We start from the raw sequence: 25,145 nt of genomic DNA on the forward strand, positions 1-25,145 counted from the left end.
GAGCGCTCCCCCTCTTCCCCCACTCCTCGGTCTGAACTAACGCGAAGTCCAATTAATTGCACCGTGATGGTCCTCATCACACTTGTTGTGTTATATCGTAAAAGTTTACGACGTAAATAATAATTGAGGATTATGTTAAGAAGAGCGTTCATATGATCTTGGGTAAGTGCTTTGAATTATCCACATCGTCAAGGTGAGGAGCGCTTCTGGCAAAGGGTCAGTTTATCTAGATTAAAAGTTCGTGTCGCATGCTACCTAGAAAATTATGAATCATAATATAATTTTTGTATATGTTTGTTGAAATGAATATCCTAGATTTAAGTAGAATTTAGTTGCAATTGTGTAATAATAACTATAATAGATACGGACATGAAGCCAAATGTTTACATTAATCAAACACCCATAAACCAGAGTTTCTTGCGCGTTCTTCTCTGGTGAGAACTACTTTCCGAACCGTTGCTAGAGTTAATATTGACGGAATCTAAATATGATATAAAATTTTACAGGTTCCAATAAATCATTTCCTTTAATTTCATTTCATTTCATTTCATTTCATGCAACAAACCTCAAAGTCCGCCAAATTTCCGTTAAAATAACATAATGCACTAGGCTCGCAGAACTGGAAAGGAGCGATAAGCCGCCGTCTGTCTCCACTCAGCTGCGCAGCAAACGCGGCAGATATCCTGTAGATACCGCCACATACAGAATATCCACTGAGATGCTCTGATAACGAGTTTGACGTTTCGACTCATGAGCAGATCGTAGACAGAAGCTGTTTTTGCTTCAGCCGTAGATGCTTATTTTATATAAACTAATATATGAAAAGTAATTCTTCAATTTATGTTTTTTTTTTAAGTAAAAATAAATAATATTTGTTAAAATACTAGTAGACAACACAAGTAATGAAAGCAAAAGAAGAGTTGCGAGTAGTGCACTTATTATTAGTCCCAGGAGATTTAAAGTTATTTTAACCCACAATATAAAAAAGACGGCCTTATATCATTGTATGGTATTAATTTCTATTTCATACAACTCACGCGTGTGTTTTAAAATCCAAAAACACACTAGTGTCAACTGTCAGACCCTGTAACCTCATCTAGATTTGTTATATGAATTAATTAGATACATTACTACTAAATAAATATTTTGTTAACATAATGATGAAATATACATTTTTCATTCACGTTATGTAACAATTCGATATCCAAATGAATTTGCAAGAGCAATTCATCAAATCTAAGTGTTAGCTGTCTAACATCCAAACTGAAATAAAATATGTACAATTACATTACCCTTAGAGAAATATTTATTGAACACACATCTGCGGAACTAATGTTAAACGTGTTTCGAATATCGGCCGGCGAGTGCGGTCCGCCTCGGAAACCTAGATTACATTTTCAAATCCAATTTCTAAAACACGTACGTAATAAAACTGTTATAAATATTAGGTTTCTGGTGAATTCGCCGCTGCACTGTCTATTGCCGCGAACAACAATACGGAAGTACTAGGTACTTTGTTTTAATTTAATATAAATAAATAAAGAATTTGTCAAAAGTAAAAATATTAAAATTAGTCTAAATCATAGAATTCTCTCTGAATTAACATGTAATGGATGACTGCCTCGGTGGCGTAGTTTTAATGCGGAAGCGGTACAATACTTCTACCGTGCTGAGGTCCTGGATTCGAATCCCGGGTCGGGTCAATCTGGCTGATCTCCGTTGAGATTTGTCACCGTGGCCGAAACTCTGCTAGGAGGGATTCAATGTTTGGATGTTAAGGTTAGTGAATGCTCTGAATTTGAAGTTCTTTGTGACATTTTCGGTTTTATTAACCTGGTGTAACAAAATATCTCTACATTTATTTGTACGAAGACAGAACAATTTCCGACGTCGTATAAGGAATTTGATCGAAGCTAATAAAGAACAAAATTTACAACATTTATATACAACGAAACCTACTACATAATAAATCAGATATAAATAAACTATAATTAAGTAAAATTGCGTTGTGCTGGTAATGGAAACCGGCCAGTGTGGATAGTGACAGGCTTGACGTCCACATGCAAAATCCGAAAATAATTCGCGGCTAATGCGGGGCGAAGCGCGGAGGAGCGGGGTGGGGAAAGAACCCGTCTGTAACAGTACTCTAATAAGTAGTGTTGCCAGATCAGTAGCCCAAAAACCAACATTTGAAAAATATAAGAGGCGTCTAGTCTGGAAAGTAAGCTCTGCGACGTACTTCTGTTCTGGTTGAAATAAGTTCATCTGAATACTAAGCCATACATTTTAATTACAAATTACTTCATGACGCTGCACTACCTTCGCCAACCAGTTAAATAGCATATTAACAGTAATTATAATAAAAAAAAATCAAATCGAATTCTGATCAGATCGGACTATTATATCCAAAGAATTAGTTTGGCAGCAGAATTTGTAGGACCGACGCGATATTTTACTATGAACGTAAGACATCTCGTCAATATATCTGGCAACACTAATAAGCACACGTCGAGTCGCGACATTAAATCACTACGCAACGGGACCCGTCGGGCCGCCGCGCCTGTTCTCGGACCCATCCCGCACATTATACGTACTAAACAATGCAAGCATAGTCGAAGTTTTGCGTGGTAAAGTATTGCGCTCTTCATCTGTATATTGTTTTATAGGCTGACCAGGAAAATAGAAAACCTGGTTTGTAGACGCCACTTTTGCTTTTTCGTATTAACGTTGACATTACAGTATAAATAATTAGTTCTATATTTTACATGGCGAGGTTTTTTATTTACCTGGTCAAGCCATTTATATTATACTAGCTTTTGCCCGCGGCTCCGCTCGCGTTACAAAGTTTTTCGGGCAAAGTATTCCGTTATAAAAGTCACGCTATATATTTTCCCGGGAGCCTATGTTCTTCCCAGGGTCTCAAACTGTCTCCATACCAAATTTTATCCTAATACGTTGGGTAGTTTTTGAGTTTAACACGTTCGGGCAGACTGATGCAGCGGGGGACTTTTGTTTTATGATATATTTTTGTAGAACTTTTTAAGAGGAACAATCCCGTCATACATTATTGTTGCATAACTTTAACCGTTTACGCAGCGCACGCAACAGAAGCTCTCAAAACTAATAAATTGTCCCCGTTTTTGCATCATGTTTCATTACTGCTCCGCTCCTATTGGTCATAGCGTGACGATATATATATAACCTATAGCACTCCAGGAACAAAGGGCTATCCAACACAATTTTTTTTTTTCAGTTCGAACCGGTAGTTCCTGAGATTAGCGATTACTGCTCCGCTCCTATTGGGCATAGCGTGATGATATATATAGCCTATAGCACTCCACGAACAAAGGGCTATCCAACGCAAAAATATTTTTTCAGTTTGGACTGATTGAGAGATTAGCGCGTTCAAACAAACAAACAAACAAACAAACAAACAAACTCTTCAGCTTTATATAATAGTATAGATATATAGATTCAACTTTACCTGCCCTTACTTAGAGTAAGTAGGAGTAGATCCTATCTCACATATTGCAGAATTCTAATTGGTAAAATTGTCCATGAAAAAATCTTCCGAGCTCTACGGTTTGTGTAGTCGTTAATGCTTTGATGAGCGACGTTAGAACCTTCAAAGGCCTCGTAACAGGTCGGTATACAATACACTGCTCTAATGCACCGTGATACGGTTTCCGCATGAGCTGCTGCAGACATGCCAATAATAAATATTTCACACAAATATACCTATAGGAGCAGTCCTTTCTACCTGTATCAGGAACATCAAGATTAATTCGATTTTTAACCCTAAATATACATTTGCGGATCACACATTCACTTACTTCAGAGTTATAAAAATGACTCATGGTATAAAATTGCACTGACCGTGTACAAAAGCAATACCTAAAAGTAAATTTCAAACTACATTGCCAAATGTATTTTATAACCCGAGAAAGTGGATATAAAATCCAATAAAAAGTAATTACACAGGCAACGTGCTTTAAACCAAAACCAAGACATAATTAAACAACCACACCGCGCTGCACATACGACACACTAACCTAAATAATCATCCCCATAATAAAAAAAAACTCGTCAATCAATTTCATATTAAAATTTTTCTGTACATATTTGAGGCATTAACGCGTCAATCACTAAGATGGCGGCTGCTGAACGAGGTCACTTGCAAACTTTATTTGAAAACTTCAAGTGTTGAGATAAAACTGCGACTATCCTGCGGCCCTGTTTCTGGAAATCTAGTTTTCTCGTCACAGTTTCATACTGTGGAAGTTAGACTTATATTAATTAAAGTATTTCTGAAAGGAAGATAACTCTGTCTTCCTTTGAGGATTTCTACTTTTGCCTCTCATTTAAACTAGATTCTATCCTATATTATCTTTGCATTACGTGTACCAGCGCGATGTAGTTTTACGATAAGTCAATCCCATAGATAACGACAGTGTACATTAATTTCTAATAATATAAATAGTGAAATAGTAAATAACACATAGAATTGGTACCAAATTCTTAATTAAAATTACAATACCAATTAAATAACAATTCAATTTATTTGATACCTACCAAAATCCGAAAGTAATTAATATACCAGTGAACTTGGGAGAAAAGCAATCACTAAATAATTAAACAACCTCTAGGCTTTTACAAAATGAGTCTCAGATCTATCCAGACATTCAAATTAATAGTTTCAAATGAAATCCTTAAACAAGTGACGTGACGTCTCCACTATTACAACTCTCCCTAATTTAAAATAAAGGCGTGAACTAAGTACGTAATTTAGAGCTTTGTATACAAAAATATAATTGTGTGGAATGAATTTAATCAGTATTTGTAAGTTTAAAGTCAATTTTGGAGGCAATCAGGAGAGGGCCGGAGGGAACAGACGCGATTAAGTTGACCGTGAAACAGGCTGTTGCGTAAGAAGAGTCGATAGAAAAAATGTTTGTTGTTTTAGATAACAATACCAACTTGTCGTAGATTTAGCAATAGCAGTAGGTTGCATACGTATAATAGTTTGCGAGATGGTAAGTAAACCTCGACATTATTAATTTTCAATAGAAAATTGTTAGCATATTGTTTAATCTTGGAAGGAAAGAGCAATCATAAAGCGAAACAAAATCATACTTACAAATTACTATTAGGCTTCATATCCCTCACACACATAATATATACCTTATTTATTTGGAATCCTTTGAAATCTTTGGAATCCTTTATAACCTCTTTATCACTTTAACCTCGGATCTCGCATCTACATATGTACTCTGATATGTGGAGTCGATCATACCATGTGCCACACGAAGCACTCGCTATATTAAATCCAAAAATGATGTGACTTCGAGCTAAAACCAGTGACGGATGTACGATGTACTTCAAATCTATAAAATAAATTAATGTTTTTACCAATAATCTGTACAATTTTTTTAAAAAATATTTTTTACTACATTTTACCTAAATATAACATTTCTAGAGAATCTTTGTTTCGTAGACTTACATTTCAGCTTTTAAATATGTGTGTTGTCTTCTGTGCGATCTCAATAAATGTAATATTATAATGACTATTGATCGGCTACATCGACCGTCAAATTTAATATATTTTTAACACATGAACGCCTCTATATGGACTTTAATAATATTAAATCAATTCTTTGGTGTTCGTCTTGTACTTAATAAGGGGAGACCCATTTTTCTCTACATATTAATGTATATATAGTATTTATAACTTTAAAGGAATCGTAGAGTCATGTTATCCTAAAGATAAGAAGAGAGGATTAGGTGTTAAGTAGAGTTTGGATTTCTCGCTTATCATACAAAACGCTACAAGCTGTAACTTCACATCGGTGTTCTGCAAGACAATATCTACCTAAATTATCCATCTTAATTTATACCAAAGTAAGCTGACTAAATATTTTTGTCGGTTTATAAAACTTAGACAAATTCTTCAAAGTCCTGGTAAGGGACAGATTAAATTATAAATTCCGCCTTAAAAAACTGATTAATCTAGACCTTATGGCTCAACTTTTCCGCAAAAATACGACAGACTTGCACAATAGCGTTACTGAAATATCATCCTGCCGCGAGCGTAACACTCAAATTAGTAATTAGATATACTTTGGAAGTATCTCAAGTTGGAACGTTTGAGATAGGTGGAAGTTGGGAGCTTCTGTTACGTAAGGAGGCCCCGGAGGGCCGATCGCCTAGATTGGATCCCTCGCAGAGGCCGAGCGTCGTCGGCGGTCGCTTATTGCTGATCTAGATTACAAATTTTTGGCGAGTCCGTAAAAGTGCCCATTCGGAACATCGAATCGTTTGGAGCGAAGTGCGTGGGCGGCGGGATTGTAGTGGCTATGTCGAGGAACAAAAATCGGTAAGTATTCAAATACATACAAACAATGTGTGGACGTGAAATAGTTATAACAATCATAACTTTAATTTACAATAGTAAAATCAAGAGCTTAAATTGTAAAGAGAAAATCCCGGGCCTAGTAGATTAATTCAATTTTTTTTTGCATTGCATACTATTGGTAAATAGTTCGGATAAATGTGGTAAAGGTCAAAAATTTATTGGTTACAGTATTTATAATTAGTTGCAAATAACATAAAAATCTAGATATTTAATACAATAATATTTTTATCTCTAATTATATACAGTTTTTTAATCTTTATATGTAATACAATAATGAATTTCTCACTATTTATATACACAGTTTATAAGCTTTTTTTACAAAAATATATTTTTCATGAGGGTTCGTCCATAACAATTTATCGCTTGCCAGCGTATTTGCTTAGTTTCGATTCCCGAATAGCCACCCAGCGGTCTAGTAGATTGAAAGCGAGAAAATGTGGGTCTAGACGGCATGCCTCGGATAATAAGCGGTAAACCTATCTAGAGTGGATGGAGCGAATTACAATAGTTTCCAGTGAAGGGTGTAAGGGCCAGGAACTATTATGCAGCTCACTCTATAGCGCTCGTGCTGAGAGCGTACTGAGAATAATCACTAATTGGAGTTTAATTGAAGGGAGAAACAGTTACCGCGCCACTAATAAACGCGCCATTCGAATTAAATACTTAGTTTTGTTTATTACTTTTATTAGCGACCAGTACTCATATCATGATTAATAATTATTTACTTTTTGAGATCGTGTCCAAACGAACATGTTCGGTTCACCTGGGTAAGTCTCTAGTGAGTACACAATATGTGTCGAATTCTAGTAGACTTGGCCTGGGTGCTGACGGGGTACGTTTTGACCTTTAGCAATAATACTAACTGAATGAAAACTGTTATTCTTTGAAATGAAACTACGTAAGGGATGATCGTTTTTTCACCCCGTATAAAGGCTACATAATCAGTAACATCGCGAGTAAAAATTAAACAGATTTGTAACGAAATAATCCTTTGAGTAGTTTCATTTCAATGTCAAACATCCGTGTAAACATAAAAATCATTATTCATTTAAATTTTCAACCGACACATTCATGCTGTGGACAAACCTCACATGGCTGTCACATAATATAAAATTTTGCGATAATTCAGCACTTTATGCGTCAATTTGTAATAAAAAACACCAAAATTATTTCACAAACATAATAAATTAACTGAACCCTAAAAAATTAAATATAATCCCCTTCTCCATAAAACAGATAATGCAACAAACAAGAGCCAATTAACAGAAGTTGTCTCTTGTAAGTAACATCATCGTGCTAAGCATCGAGACAAACGGGAGGGAAGCGGGAACGAACGCTGCCTACCCTCCCCTTCCCATGGGATTTGTAGCGATACGAAACACAAACAAAGCATTCACTGATAGTGTTTTACCGATGACTGATCGACCAAAGGGCTCGAACGGAACTGTTTAACCAACATAAGTTTGATAAATTCGTTTTATATTGCCTGTGATGGATGTAAGGGACGACTTATTAGATAATGTTGTTGAACTTAACTGATATAATAATAACCGTATCAAATTCACTTATATGCGTCGCGTAATATGTTTGATATGAGAAATATGTATTAATATTATTAAGAAACTTGACTTTTCAAGTGCATTATTTGCACTACTGATTATCTCTTCAGGAACACAATCATGTTCATTTGTTTTGTACTTCAAAACAATAACCCTTTGGTCCCAAGAAACCAATAAAAATAATAATGCAAGAGCATAATGTTCAGCTCACTTAAGTTTTACGCGTAACGAGGGACGCATTAGTCCATTTTCATTAGATAATGCTAGTCCTAACCCACTACAGGAGCGAGGGTTCTCTGATTAATCGGATTACAATGTTCACTCGTTTAACATTAATTTGTTGAAATTAGATTAGTCCCTAAACGTGTATCGCCAAATTATTTTCTACGCGATCTCAAAATGAGAGGACTATTTTCGGTGTGACCTATTTCAAATTGAGAGTTAAGGCCCTAATATAATATATTTGTGTTAGTTATATTCAAATGTTTTGTAGTATTACTTCCTATATACAACACTTACACGCTTACATTTTCGAAATTTATTAGTAGATCAGATAATGCCTACTTTCTTTAAAAAATATATCACTATAGTGCATATTAGTATTATTAAGTATTAATGATATTATTTTTATGATGTTTGGAAACTGAAGCCAATGAATTCAATATTATAACACTATCAAACTTACTAAAATATCACAGTGACAATTAAACGCACTAAAGTATTTTACAATTCAGTGATTTAGACAGGCATAGGACATTATTAGACAAACCACATGCTCTTATTATCGTTCATTTATAAAAATAGTACTTACTCGAACACAAAAACAACCCCACATTAACGTCTAATTGAAATAAAATGTTTGCAAACACGCACAAAAGGCTTGTCTACAACAGACAGAGTACACATTGTTGCAAACCAAAGTCCCCGTTGATTCCGGCCGGTGTCGTTTTATTTTAATTCGTCCGTCTGTACGTACGAACAACGGGCCCTGGAATTAATCTCGATGTAGCCGCCAGCGCGCCCGCTCGCGGTACGAGACGACGCTTCGACCTTCCTGATTTACAACTTCTTTATGGACGTTGATAGTATATCTTAAAAGAATTCGTTTGAGATAATGGTTTGATTAGTTCATTACTTTGACTTCTTTGATGTTTGGAGGGTTTTTCGTTGTGTAAGTATCGGATAATGAAGTTCGACTTGATTTGGAGTCGGGTGGTTATTTTATTTAATTAGGGAGATTATAAAACCATTTACACTTATCAATACAATTAATTGCCTAAAATATTAATCAATTCATTACCTATATGCAAAAGCTAAAATGTATTACCTAATAATACTAAAAATGTCAGCAATGATTCTTGATCTTATTGCTGATATCCGCGTCTTGACGCGGAGAGGCTTCCAAGAGCGCGTTAACAATATGACTATATTTGTAATTACTTATCTACATTATTATCAAGTAATAAGTACTTGGTTTTGCATTGTAAAGTATGTTTTGGACGACAGCATTTAGATGTTCATTACAAAAAATTCGCTCGATGAATTTTTATAAAATTTGATCACAAATAAATCATAACCCCGGATATATATTGGCTACTTTTTTCCCAAATAAATACAGTAGAACTTTTATACCACAAAAAGTCAGCATGCGGGTGGAGCCGCGTGCAACACCTAGTTAGGTATTTAAGATACAAAAACTTCAATGCTACATTTTGTTAATAATTTTAATACAAACCTACTTTTACCACAAAATCTGAGTAAACACTAATTATATTACCACACTATGTAAAATATCTACTAAAATGCTTGAAAAATTTTATTAAAACTAAAACACATTCGCAACGACCCAGAAAATAATAAAAAGCTCGTGTGACCTCTTTAATCTCATTAGTAGAGTCACAATAGAGTTCAAACTAGAGTCGTTAACGAGAGCGCGGCGGAAAGAAAGGGCAAACAACCGAGGGTCTAGGACAAATAAAAATGCTAGTGTACATGTAATAGTGAAAGGGTTTAGCTAGGCCCCCACCCCCGCGTCGCCATGGGGCCCAATCCCCCATTTGGGATACTGCGCCCATTGTCGCCCCATCGTGAAATATTTTAATGAAAATGAAATCTACAACTAATGGAATTAAATGTAAATTGTTTTAAAAGAAGGGTCGTTGAAGAGGCACGAACGCTTTGGAGGCTAATGTAGGGGATAAAATAATTGTTATTTTATGCCAGGTAGTGGGATTTTCCTAAAAGTATTTGAAAATATTTTTATATTGTGAATACTGATTCATTTATGTTATTATGTCAAACTAGGGTAATATGAGTTACAGTCGTGAATCGAGATTATAAATTTAAAAACAATTGATTGAAAAGTAATTATTTTATGACATTTTGAACTTTTCTACTGATCTATTTATTTATGCTTTGGGCTAAGGCTTCCCTCAATTTCGATACTCTATTTTAACACGAAGACCAAAAGTGGGTTCCCAAAATCGTCGCCTAAAGACACCTTTAGAAACGCACTTTCTCAGAGTATGCAGTGATGCTAAGCACACGTTTAGCATCACTGCACACTCTGAGAAAGTGCGTTTCCCCGTAAGGAAGTTATAGTCCTAATTTCTCAAATAATATTAATAGAATCCTCTTCAATACTTAACCCATACAAATTATTCAAAATAAATGTAAAAATATAATTCGTAACAAAAATACACTACAGCATAAATTAATAAAAACTATTCATCATTGTTATTTTTGTTATATTAAACAGTTGTATGAATCTATAAACATAGCCCGATAAACCGTCTCCAATTGATTCATTCCACTTTACGATCAAAACCGAAACCATAAAATTACCACATTACAAACAACGCTTGACAATTCTTTAAGTTTGTTCCTTTTAGACGCGCTTGCCACTCGCGCTCCCTCTAAAGATATAAAGGCGCGGGATGGAGCACAGCGCGGGAGTACAGGGGCCCTTTGTCTGGTGCCTATTTCCCGCATTTTCGACCTGCCTAGTGCTTTATTACTTTTATGTCAACGCATGAGCTAGGGCGCGGCACTTTGAGTCAACAACTGAATGCTTTCTTTGCTTCGTGTACATTTGATGTGCATGTGGGATTGATTAATGACTCGAGGATTACATACACCTCATTTAGATCGTGATGTGAATGACTCCTAGAGTAGTAGATTTTCGAATTTTGAATAAAAAAGAATTAACAAATTACCTTGTTCTGTGTCTATATGTATATATAACGTGTATGTGTATTCGATATTTTTTTATTTTTGATAGCTTACGAGATACAACATTGTCACAGAGGCAAAGGTAACGACGTTATGTAAAATCTGAAACTGACAATATTCCAAAACAATGTTATCTAGAAGTTTTTCCATCATGGAAACAATAGAGACGACGGAAGTACTAAATTGTCGAAGCGTATATTCTTCGTACATGTTCTTAAGAAAATGAGGTGAGGTTGCAGCCCCATTTGCGGCTTGGTTAGAGCCTTATATTGCATCGGGCTATTGCTTCCGCCGATTTAGCGTACCTGCCGGGCGCGCGGGGAGGGTAGAGGGCGGGGACGCGGGGGGCGACACATGAGCCAATGAATAAATTTCCACACTGCTGTCGTGCTACTAAATCTGCATGAACACGAGAAAACACATGCCGACTATATGCTACGAATATTTATAGTTTTGGAGGTCATAATACGATCAAAAATGAAAATAGCCCATAGAGGAAACCTAATTATGAACCTTTAAGGCAACTAGAAATGTACTTTTAATGTCTTTGATGTTCTTTTATTAATGATAAGATTTGGTGACTTTATGTAACGAATGATAAAAAAAAACTGTAGTCGTTATGAGAGCGCGGTTGTCACTAACCATCCGAGGTGTGATGCCAAAGTTATTGTCACTAATATTATGCCAGCTGCATGTAATGCATCTAACACGAGATGTAACTCCAAACAACCAATCTAATGCAACGACAATGTCCTCCCAGAGCTTTGCATATTAGATAAACTACTTGTAAATAAGGGTCTCAACACCAAAACATTCTATTGTAATATTTTGCAAAGATAAAATAATTATAAACAAGTATGTTAAAGAACAATTATAAGATTTTACTTGCCTCCTCTTTTAATATCGTTTTTACAACCTCTTGGAAAATACTCGTAAAAGTGTTGTAAAAACTTTGGCTAAATTCTAAACTACGTACATTAATTTTACAATGGATCGTAAAAAATATTAGAAGTATAATATATTGCGATAAATAATTAACAAAATCTCAATTTATTTTACAATTAAACTATGTAAACCTCTAAACTGGATTGCTGGTGCCAGTTTTCTCCAGGCTTTTCTATTGTGTTGCTAAACGAGCATCTTTCACGACTTTTTATAAGACTTTACGACATTAAATATAAATTGATTTATTGATCTTGAACTATAATAATAATAATTATTACCTCCTTCTGGGGAAGAAAATGCAGTCAAGGGATTCAATTAACTTTTATGACTTAACCGATTTACCAAAAAGGGAATGTTACATTTGTCATTTGACTTTATAAAATATAGTTATTCGTCGTATACAGGAAGCGCGTGACATCTTTAAGCTTGTCCCCGATAGCGGTCCGCGGGGAGAGCGCACAAATCACGTCGTCGCGATTCGACCTGAACCGTCGTATGTGCACTATCAACAATGTGGGAATTACAAAATGTTACAAATTTCAAAGGACTGATGCATTGCAAAATTTTATTAATATACAAACGATTGTTAATAGATTTTCTGGCTACTGTACCGATGTCTCACTAAGGACAGACGTGTGCTAACAAAGATACGGACTTAAAACTTATTACGTCCAATGTAACTACTGAACATAATGAGACTTAACATCTCATGTCTCAGGATGGCAGCTCAATGGAAATCCAAATAATACTTTGTAATTGAAGGTGATGGGTGTATTTATAGGCGGAAGAATCGCTTAGCATCAGGCGATCGGCAAGCTCGTCTCGTCATTCAAGCAATAAAAAAAAATTATTATATTAAAATACGATGGTAACAATATCGCAAAATACTGATAAAAAGCTGAATTACTATATATTATAGTAGTCACTAATTGCATCGGAGTCTCAAGTAAAATCTATAGTCAGTATTGCTTCATTAAAGTTACAACACGGGCATTGGCCTTTTGGCAGTTTCATAACATACCAGGTGACTTTATTTTGCCACCCTTGTGCTATAAAAACTGCACAACAAAATTCTATTAAAATACCAACAAAAACACAACACACTCTACATTAAAACACCCATTTCAGAACTCGCAACATTTTCTATTTAACCTGTGCTAGGTGAGAACAATTTCCAACTAGAGTAAAGTAATTATTATTAATATTAACTGGGAAACAAGCCAACTGTATAACGAGTGTGGCGGTGAAATGTCACGGGAGATAGAGTCCCGGATGTTGGGGCGTTTCGGTTTATAATATATGGCTCGTGATTTTTTCTTTCAGTTCAGTTCAGTTTTAGAGAATTGAATTTTCTAAGAATTTAACCTACATTACTGTACGAAAAGTTCTCTAGCAGACAATAAAAACTCCTGAAAAATTGGTTTAGTTATCCTGTAGAAGATTTTGGACAAGCAAAGTAGTGGGGAATACATAATATTACTCTTGTTTAAAAACGACTCCATTCTAAGGCTGAATGGTATTTTCTTTAATCGAAGGGACGGTAGAGTGGCTTCACTGCACATGATGTATGGATGTACTTAATCTTCATAAAATTTTGTTTTAATTATAATAAATGCATAATTTTATAAAATCGTTATTGCACTGAAATAAATGGATAACTATTTTATCGCGGTTTTTTATATTCTATTTTTTTCTGACGTTTCCATGAAAGCGGCAAAGTGTTCGAAAATCCGTAAAATAAATTTACTTCAATGTCTAAAAAATACGCAAAATCATTAAATCTTTATTGCGTTACATTACATTACATTACATACTCTGCAGGACAATTACCCTCTCCCAACCTACGTCCATTAAAACTAAAACTCATAACGCGAATAGTGTTATCTCTCACACCTCGCGGGACCACTCATGAACTCTATCCACTGACAGTGAAATGATAACCGCTCCTCAGGGACTCGACAGCCAGCGGATCAACGCTGGGACTCGGGTACTTAGAAGCGTGTGAGCCACGTTGGATCAAGGTCAAGCTCTACCTCATGTTTTTTTTTTACAAGTAAGATAAAGTGACCTCTCTACACTTGTTGGTAAGTGGAGTTGTGCAGATCAGGTGTCGAATGATGAGACGTGATTACCTCTCGCCAGTCGACACAATTATGCCGGCCTATTTGAAATCTGATATACATATTTTCTCTTACTAATTATGATGATTGTAAGTAAACGCAGAAACGCCTAAATGGATTTGGATGAAATTTGGCACATAGATAGGACAAGTCCTGTTATTATTTAGACATTTTATCTCGGAAAAGTAGTCACTAATAGTTTTATTCAAGTGAAAATATTTCACGTGTAGAGCTATAAGTAATATCTATTGTGTAAGTTACATTATGGGTAATACCTTTTTTTTCTTGTATTGTCATATATAATCATAATATATATATATAATCATAATATGTTATGATTTACAAATTCATTTCCATCTTCTGCATGGACGATCGGAATCGCATGCTAATAAAGAAACTACGTCACAGAGGTAGAGCATAATTGGTAAGCAATCACGAGCGATTACGCCTCGAGCATAATTAGGAAGCGATCAGAACTGATCGAAAGTTGTGATTAGATATCAATCACTGAACGAAACCGCGTGACACTGTGTAATTCGATTAGTGCAACAAAAACTAAACGAACGATTAGAGATCATCGATAACATAGTTTCACTTAATAGCTAATTGTTGCAAAAAGTACATTAGACAGAAAATGATGTTATAAAAATGAATGTTACGCGGCATTGCAAAGTCTTTTAACTTTAGAACCTTGTAACATAGTCGTCATTAAGATATATAAAATAAGTTGTATAATAAAACCTAATATATTGTTAACATGTTTTTTATTCTAAATACCTAAAAACTTTTAAGCAACGTATTTGTAAATTGACTGGCTTTTGAATGCTTGACAATTGCTAAGATCCTAGCAACTTTGATTCAGAAACAATTTATTTTTACAACCTGCCACCTGTCTGACATCATCCGACATCAGGGATTCAGCGATTGCTCTATTTGCGCATTATATCGTGTTAGATTACACATAACGCGACGATAGATCTATTAATCGAACCCAAAACCTCCGAGTACTAATCCCATAGTATGCTGTTACTGCCAATAAGAAAATTTAAGTTCCTAGTGTAAATAAACAATATTATGATACTGACCTTCATAAGCAGTAGTTGTTGTGAGACGGCGTCGCTGCGCTGCGCATGCGCGTGCTCGCCGCCGGCCACCGGGAACGAGCCCAGGTACTGCAACAACAACACTACGTCATTCATTCATTCATATCATACAACAAAATGCACGTCTGTATCTCATATGACCTCATGAATGATATAGGCATTGGCCAACTAGACATATTTTGTTAAGGAAGCTGGTGCCGTCCCTAATACATCGAAAATGGCTACACTGGGTTTTGTTGGTAAACCGATGTAGGCTTTTGGAGACTCCAACGCAAGCACCCAGTTTATTCAGGCTGTGCACTTTATCCATAAAAAAATTGCGTTAGGTCTCCTTATACCTTAAAGAATAAGTAGCTTATAAATAAATGTTAATTCTAATTTTCCACGCATCGAAGCATTTACAAACAGAAGTTATTTACCGCATCGACAATAATTACCAATATTATTACAGTCCCTCCGTGGGACTCTCGCGGTCTGTTCAATCTACCGCACTCCAACAATAACACCAATCAGCAGTACGCTATTACTCTGCTCACCCCTCATTTCGCCGCAATTACACACATTATGTAACCCACAAGTACTCCTAGGGGGATTTGAGCATGAGGTGGACATTTGATATAAAATTTGTGGTAAAATACTTTGTTCTAATCTGGGTATATAAATAAAATATATACTTAAATAAAATACTTTATTCATGACGTAGGCGAACATAGTTGGTATTGTGAAGTCTATGGGCAGAGGATACTGCTTTCCATCAGGCAGACCGCTTGGTCGTTTGTCTATTAAGGCAATAAAAAAAATGATAGGTCAAGGTCCATGAGAATATTTAATTATTATTTAAATAAAGTCGCTTATATTATATAACTAAAGACATTTTATATTAGACATTTGATTAGGCCTTATAGAGTTCAGTAAAGAAATAACATAGTTCACAATCATGGTTATTAAAGCACATTACTCCAAAGAACAGTTCAATTACAGGTAAAGTGTTAACTTAAGGAACATAATTCTAAAGTTCTTGGAGCACATCGAACGCGACAAATAGATCGGTGTTCGGTGACAAGTTAATGTTCCGTCGCGGGACTCGTAGTTCACATTTTACGAGCAGTCTGAACTACAGTAACGCGCTGGCTCAGCGGTCGGTTAGTGAGATTGGAGTTAGTGTCATCAGTCATTTACTATTGTTGGAATTGGATTGGAATATTTTTATACAAGCTGCTTATCTAAAGTAGTTACTAGTAACATCACGAGAAATGCTGGTTATATATTATGTATCCGCCTGGATAGTCACAATGTGGCCTGTGTAAGTGTATCGCATTCTGGGATCAGCCTGTGTATATCTGGTTCAAACAGGCCGGCATAATTGTGCCGATTGGCGAGGATTAATCATTTCCCATCAGTACATACTATGCAGACCCCACTCCACTTACTATCAGGTGCCGTGGAGTCACTTTGTTTTGGCCTTATAAAAAGAAAAATTCCTACAACTACATAATTACTTACTCCATTGTAAATATGAGTAAGCGTTTTTTAAATTATATAAATTATTCATTCATTATTAAATAAGCAAAACAATCCGTGCGTTTATTAATAAGACGGAAATTCATTTGCTCATGCATTACTATTACAAAACACATGATATTCGAACCACAACAAAAACATCAATATTTATAATCCCTAGGGGTTTAAACCCCTGGTAACACACCATTTAAAGAACCATTTAAAGGGAGTGCGGATGATGATTTAGTTTTAATTAATGGTGCAGTACACTTCCATAGTAATAATCCGCACATGTGCCGCCCGAAACTGTTCCAGCACTGGCCCAATCACCCTATAATTAACTATTAGTGGTTACCGACTGCCTCCGAATATGCATTAGCTATCTATAATATTATGTAGGTAGCTCTAGGATTTACTTTCAGCGCATATGCAAGAGAGAGTTTGTTTCTAAATTACTATGTAAACTATTAAACAAGTTTAAAAACAAAGTATTATCATATATCAATGCGGAGTTTAAACTGCAGTTTCATTATTATTCGTAGACTTTAACATACATTAAATACTGTTAGAGGCGTGTGTGTGACGCCTAATAGGGATTTCATCGCTAAAAATTGTAATATTGTCCAGATATACCTGTGTGAGGGAGCGGACACTACGTATTAGTATATTAGTTATATAATAATACCAGCTCTGTATTATATATTGTCCCACAGTTGGGCACGGGCCTCCTCTACTATTGAGAGGGATTAGCCCTTATTCCACTACGCTGGCCTAGTACGGATTGGTAGACTTCACACACCCTCGATAACTCCTATAGTGAATTTCGTAGGTATGCAGGTTTCTTCACGATATTTTCATTCACCGTTAAAGCAAGCGATAATTCACAAAAGAATACAGACATATTTTTCGTCAGAATACAGTCCGTTCGCCACCAACTAGGCTATCGCCGCTTAGTATATTAGTTATCTTAGTACATTGGTTCAAATCCCTAGGGCACACGCCTCTGACTTTTCTAAAAAATTATATCTGTATTCTTTTGTGAATTATCGCTTGCTTTAAGGGTGAAGGAAAACATCGTGAGGAAACCTACATACCTGAGAAATTCTCTTTAGGATTTTCGGGGGTGTGTGTAGTCTCCCAATCCGTACTAGGCCAGCGTGGTGGACTAAAGCCTAATCCCTCTTAGTAGTAGAGGAGGCACGTGCCCAACTGGGAAGTATAATATTAGTTATCCCTATAAAATTAAGTATATTGAAATAAATAAAAAAAAATTAAATACAATTTAGATACAACGATATAAATTAAACATACTTATCTTCTCTTCATCCTATTCCAGTGAATATAACATGGAATATTCGTGCCAAGTGCTGGAGCACCGCATAGCGCTTAACATCTAGATTTAATGTTTAATTAACGTTACTAGGTAGCGACACAGCGCGACCGACCGAGCGCCCGCGGCAGGAACAAATGTACTGAACATACACCATGTCAAGACACAGTATACTAAGGAAGAATTAATGCCGATGTCATTAACTATTAGTCAATATATGGTGGTGGAGAGATAAAACAGTAGCTGCGTAAATAAGCTGGGGGTTATACAAGAAGAGTAATGATAACAGAGATAGTTATAGAAGTAAATAGTATAGACAAACTAAGAGGAGTGTGGCGAGAGCGTATAGGCAAACTATTTTTATGATTTTGAAATTGAATATACGCGTTAAGTTTAATTGAAATAATTTTCGGTGCGTGAATTGGAATGTGTAAACCCCTTTTATTTTATTTTTGCTAAGAAAAACCTGTCGGTAGAACACAAAAGATTAAACGATTAAGTAAGCGATTGGAAATCATTATTTTAAGCCTCTTTTGTGGGTGACTGTACATAACACTGCACTACGCATTCGCTGTCGCGAAAAATGACTTTTCAATTGACATAATATCCTGTAATTATACATGCCTTGTGTGGTCATAAGTAATGTGTGATGGGGTGGCGTAAGCTCAGTGTGCTCGTAGCGACAACGCGGGCTCGATGTGAGTTCGGCGCTCGCGGAAATTGAATACAGCGTGTGCTTGTACGCACGGTGTTCCGATATGTGATAACTATTAGTTATTTCCTTTGTTTGAATTTTCAATGATTTTCGATTATTAATAACATTAATAATTAATAACGAATCATAATTGCTTAAAGAGTTGAGATTTGGATCAACTAAGAGTTTGTTCGAAAACTACTTACGTCGAAACTTAGAATACACAAATTACTACGTTCAATATATCAATAGTTGTATCAGAGCTACAAATTACAATGTGTAGGCCATATATTGCGGGTACTTACGTACATCCGGTAATTTTTTTTTATAATTTCTGACTAACGTTACGACCAGTAGGAAGATCCAGTCCAAGGACGTCGTGTTATCTATATCGGAGAAAAATCCTGGGATTTAAACACAAATCTACATTAGTTCATATACGCTTATACTTTCCCAATGAGGCAACAAATGACGACATAAAAGACACCCTTATCCCTTAACAAAACCACGGTAAACCAACATTCCGCTATAACAAAGGTCGCATGTTCGAACCACCCTGTATAGTATACAGCGTGTAGCGGATGATGACTTAGTAAGTCACCACAAGTCGCGCCGACTCAGGTTTCTCCCTTTGTCCCGGCACCAGTACACCGCGCGAATCACAGGGGATTAGTTATACCTTTTAGAAATACTAAGCTAGACTCTATCGACTGATATGTGACACGGAGTGTGGTGTATGTGTTTTTATTTACTTGGTTTATTTTGCTTTTTAAAGTCAGAGTTAGTTCAATAGGACTTAAAAAGGTTATAGTTAAAAAATAAGGTTTTTAAGTTTACATAAATAATAAGGTAAAATTGATTTTAAAATCTCCTCAAAATCGTATCATCATCGTCAGCCACATAAAGTCTTCTGCTGAACATAGGCCTCCCCCTAAGATTTCCAGATGGACCTGTCGAAAGCAGCCTGCATCCAATCGTTTCATGAACACATCATATTACACAGAAAACCGTTGATTAAATTCCAATATATCACTACATATTATGATAAAAGAAGGAACAAAAAGTCTTAGTATGTGTTTGCATTAGAACACAAAAAATAACACGAAAACTTGGATTATGCCCTTGTAGGCAATGTAAGGGACTGCGCTATCTTTGGCCACATTACCTCATACAATAAGTATATAATGTATCGATGAACAAAATCAATTTCAGCTTCTAAAGTACCTATACTTTAAAACAACATAAACCATATTATATTATATTTCAAGAACAGTGCAGCTTTTATTAAATAAATATTTTTATAGACAAACGTTTCGAAGTTTCAGTTATTACCCCCATAAACAAAATTTACCTTATTATTTCGCATAGATGAAAGAATATGTTAGTCGCAGTATATATCTATAAAGCGAAGTTACCATCATCCACTCTGTCAGTTCCTTAAAACTATACTTTAAAATAATTTATTTCTACATTCATATTCAGTAGTTTATAACTTTATGACCATGATAAAAATAATATAACAAATCATTTTGGGTATAAATAGGTTTTAAGATCGTTGTAGATTGAAAATATTATATTGTAGCATAACGCCATCTAGCGGGTGGATGCGATAATACATTCTAACAGCGCATAAACCCAGGAACACAAAGGTTCGTGCAATGTTCGCTCACACGACGTGACGTCGAGTTAGTCATGTTGTGTCTCAGAAATTATTTAATAGATGGCGCTGTTTTGAATTTGATGACTTACCATTATTGATATCAATTATACGCGTACTAGTATAATAATTATAGACGTCTTACAATTAACTCGCATTTAATTTAAAAAAAACTTAAGGATAGGTATATTAAAAATAAAGTTTTAACTAATAATTTTTTTTTTTAACTAATCATTGGTCGAGTTTCAGTTTGCTTGGACTGAGTTGGATCAATCCCCAGATTTACAAAGCAAGTTTGCGAAAAGTGAAAGAATTTTCGGATTCCTAAATTCACATGCATTGCGCGAAATTACATTTTGCACCGGATGCCAGTAGGCTAGCGTCTGTAATGTTAAGCGACAAACGTGTTTATCTCAATTAAATTCACCAATTGCACCTCTGCTTGCCCTTTAGATAAAAGTGACTTTGTTTTATTTTTTGTAATACTTTTGCAGGATTAATCAAATAACATATTTTTAGATTTTGATCAGCATTATTAGATAGCCTTAGCAATGCTCCCGGGACGAGTAAGGGCCAATTACTTGGATTTTAATAAACTAAACACTGTTTTTCTTTCGACTTATTAAATTTTGATACAATTATAATTTTACCTTATTATATATTTTTAGTCGAAATCCATAATATTAGTCTAATTTAATTTTGCATATAATATTTCAAAATAACTGTATTAAAATAACTATTTATGTTTTTTTTTATTTAGTTCAATATCACTTAAAGGTTAAAATCAAAATAATCATTAATTTACACTCAATTAAAACTTATACATACACATATGATACTGGTAATTCGTATTAGTTAGATCTATTAGATATTCAATAAACTTCAGTTCATCGGTTAAATTTACACCCTTTATTGGTAGCTTATGACTATGACTTTATATTTTATTTTTTACTGTCTGTTACTTGCGGCGTTATCCGTGTGATAAGTTTGACTCAAATTAAAAATACATAATTTATCTTACTTCCTTTTATCTTACTTAAATATATAAAATAAGCGAAAATTAGCAAATGTTACTTCTGTAAACGCTGAAACCACTACATGGATTTGGATGAAATTTGGCACACAGGCACAGTGTCTTGAGTATATAAATCACAATCTGTCTCAGAAAAGTACAAAATATGATTTTTAAACCGCGAATAATATTTACCTAAGCGAGTAACTCCACGAGCAAACCTTGTTTGCAATAGATCGGTGATGCACTAAACAACCTGAGGTCAACTATCTCCGCTAGCTCGTGTTTGTTTAGAAGTCGTTATCAATGCTCGCAGCTGCCGACCTTACCGATGTTAACAACTTGCCAATCGAAAACAAACTTTGTCAAGGAATGGTAAAGTTCAGTTCGGAAAAGAACCTGCGTACAACAAAGTCGCATGCCATTAGTGTGGGATGGTAGTTTGATTCATATCTCGCGAAATTGTTTTAGTCTATAATCTATTTTATCCATGTTTCAGTATGAGACATGTGACCAGAAGTGACAATAAAAGCTATAAACTAGTTAAGGCTATAGATAGGTACAAATTATCTGTTTGTTGTATAAAAATAATGGGTCATTTTAAGTTCTGTTGCATATTAGAAACATGGAAAATATGGTATTATTTATGCCGGTCGTGAGCTAGGACTGCGTCCAGGTTAAAAGGATATTGGGTCAGTGGAATGATTCAAGCAATGATTATTGTGTTACTTTACAAAATGTCTCAATATAAAGACTGCAGTGTCGAGAAAGATTTGTAAGTTGTAACTCAAATCCAGAATGATATTTTTACTGTTCACGGACAGTTATGATACAGATAGGGAAATGGTTTTTTGGTCTCCCCACACAGTTGTATAAAAACAATGTGTCACCAACTGGCGCCCAACCGCGTATACAGCTGCAAACCGAATTCTCTAAAGTATTTTACGAATAAAAATACTCGAGTATTTCGCTATATAAAAAGAAATTCAATTATTTCTATAAACTTTTCCATACCGATTTTCATTCCCACAATCTACACTGTTATTGGGAAAACTAAAAATGTTTTCCGAATGAGTTAAAAAACTATATTTAGGTGATAGGAACAGGTAATATGTATTCAGAAAAATGATTATGAAAGAATGTGAGTTTGCGGTTCAGTCGGACTACAAAGGAGATCCAAACTCAGCGACAATAAACAATGTCGACATTTAAAATTATAAGTACTTTGATAAACACAATAATTTAATAAATAACCTCGTTAAGGTAAACAATCATAAATATAAAAATTAAATAAATATATTTCGTACCTTCATCTTTGCAGTAGACTGTGTGAATAGTTATCTACTTTAGACTTTATACCTTTTTCGAAATAAAAGTCCCAATGTAGATCGGGGCACGACACACCTAGCTAATGTGTAAGATTCATACCTACTGGGATAATTCGGTCCTGGATTTGTAAATAGGCCGTATAGGCCGCAGCCTACGGCAGACTCTTAGGGGCGGCAGATTTCAGAGGACGCTCACTCGATTTAATTAATCATTCGTTTATTTAAATTTAGTGCCTTCCATAATACAAACAAATGGAAAATTATTAAGTATTTTAGAAACCTACATACATACATAAACATACCTACATGGGGCAGCGAAAATAAAGTGACCTACACTCATAAAAAATATAAATCCGGCACTGGAACTATCTTTGTGCCAAATTTATCCAAATCCACCGATCGGTTGTTAAACTTACTTCGAACATAAAACCTAATCAAATATCTTATAAAACTTTGGCATTTACAGTATTAGTAAGATTTTATAGCAATATAGTTGGGTTATATTATACCTCTGGCCTCGAAGTAAGGCTCCATCAATCAGCTGTTGATTAAAGTTGTGTTGATGGAATATCTGAACTTTGGACCGAGGGTCAAACCTGCTGTTTCTTTGTAAATTGTGTTGCAAGTTGAATATACTGCACTTTTATAAAACGCATTATTGTACGATATATTATATTTTGAAACAAAGGGATAAAAATACTTAATTTTAGAAGTTATTAAACGATTTAAAAACTCTTATAATATGTACTACTGGAATTTTGATAGAGAAACTTGATAAATCAATCAGTAACAATTAAATTTGTTCTAACATAAAATCTATGCTTCATTTAAAATTTTAAATATACTAAAAGGCTTCATCTCTTAATCAGATAAGAGACGAGCCTTTTGTCGCCCAAAACTTTCCGCTGCATGAACACAAGCACAAGTCCAGCGCTAAGACCGTTTCACAACACTAAGTGTTTCGCCCCACTATCGACACCGGCGCACAACTAACTTAACAAGCCGCCACAACTTCGTCCACCGCGCTGTGTACGGAGGGACGGCATGGCACTTCAAACACAATTTCGGGTTAAGGAAGTTTCAATGACAAGATGTGTATACTTTGCTGATACTTTTGCTGTGGTAAACTCATCCACGGCCTTGGATAGTTGTAACACTTCGCAAAACTGAAGCTCTAAATGGCACTGAAGTATGCTGATCATTGACATTAGATTCGAAGACAGACTCGAAACTACAAGTAATTATTCCAGCTAGATTGTGCTTCATGCAATAACAACAGCTAATTAGTTGAAGGCAGAAATAAATAACGTAATAATAGCTAAATGTACCCCTGCATACAATCTCCAACACATAGAAATCTAATTTGAATTGTAATATATTAGACATCTATATTCTGTGGTTAATTTATGTTGTGTTACTGTATCTCCGCTTGTCTGTTCCGGTAAGTATGTAGCTAAGACTGTAAGTTAGCCGGAGTTGAGACCGCGTCCTGCCAGTAGTTGCCACTTCATGAATTTCTAATCTACGAGATCTTGTTTGTGTTGCGTCGGCTTTAGATACCTAATGTCCGAAGCTATTATGTGTTCTACATCTGCCCAAATTGTGCACACTATCATCTCTTACAAAATCTGTACACAAGATATTTTAAAGGATTTTTAATATTATAGTTGTATTTTTATTTTCAAATTTGAGACACGTATGCTTGTATATTTAGTTGTAGATTGTATTAGAGTGTATTATAATTCATAACCAACTCGCGTCTCGAGAAGATTCCCGAGATAACAACATATTTCATATAATAACTAAAATATCTTGGAATATTATGTTGTGCAATGTGCATACATAATATCTAGCAGTCAGTAATTCATATTACTGCGGGATTATATGCAAGTATCATTGCTTGCATATAATACAGCATGTCTTTATCCCTAAAGGGGTAAGTAGAAGCGCAACTTATAAACCATAGCCGCATGTTTATTTCCCTTGCTCGTTATACAGATGACACAAACATTCACGCAGTAATGGCACCCGCAGCGTCTTATCTCTCCACTGCGACCCCTTATTACACAAGCAGGTCATAATTACAACCTCTTTGAACAACTAAACTATGTGCTTTTCCTCCAAAAAATGTAATAACATAAAAGTTCGCGAAGCAGTAAATTAATTTGTTTAATAAGTTTCACGCTCTGACGCGGCGGGGTGTGGCGGTGCGGGGCGCGGGGCGGCCTCAAACTTACCCGGTTATAATTTGCGA

The 25,145-nt window shown here is 35.3% G+C and overlaps 1 protein-coding gene across 1 annotated transcript in view; it reads right to left on the reverse strand.

Moving 5' to 3' along the window:
* Nucleotides 1-25,145, reverse strand: part of LOC115448595 — a 124,312-nt gene that overhangs the window by 78,055 nt on the left and 21,112 nt on the right. The window contains exon 2 of the mRNA XM_037440777.1: nucleotides 15,353-15,439. Coding sequence (XP_037296674.1) covers nucleotides 15,353-15,439 — 87 coding nt within the window. The remainder of the gene's footprint in view (nucleotides 1-15,352; nucleotides 15,440-25,145) is intronic.

The sequence above is a fragment of the Manduca sexta genome, chromosome 20 (assembly GCF_014839805.1).
Source record: "Manduca sexta isolate Smith_Timp_Sample1 chromosome 20, JHU_Msex_v1.0, whole genome shotgun sequence".
NCBI lineage: Eukaryota > Metazoa > Arthropoda > Insecta > Lepidoptera > Sphingidae > Manduca > Manduca sexta.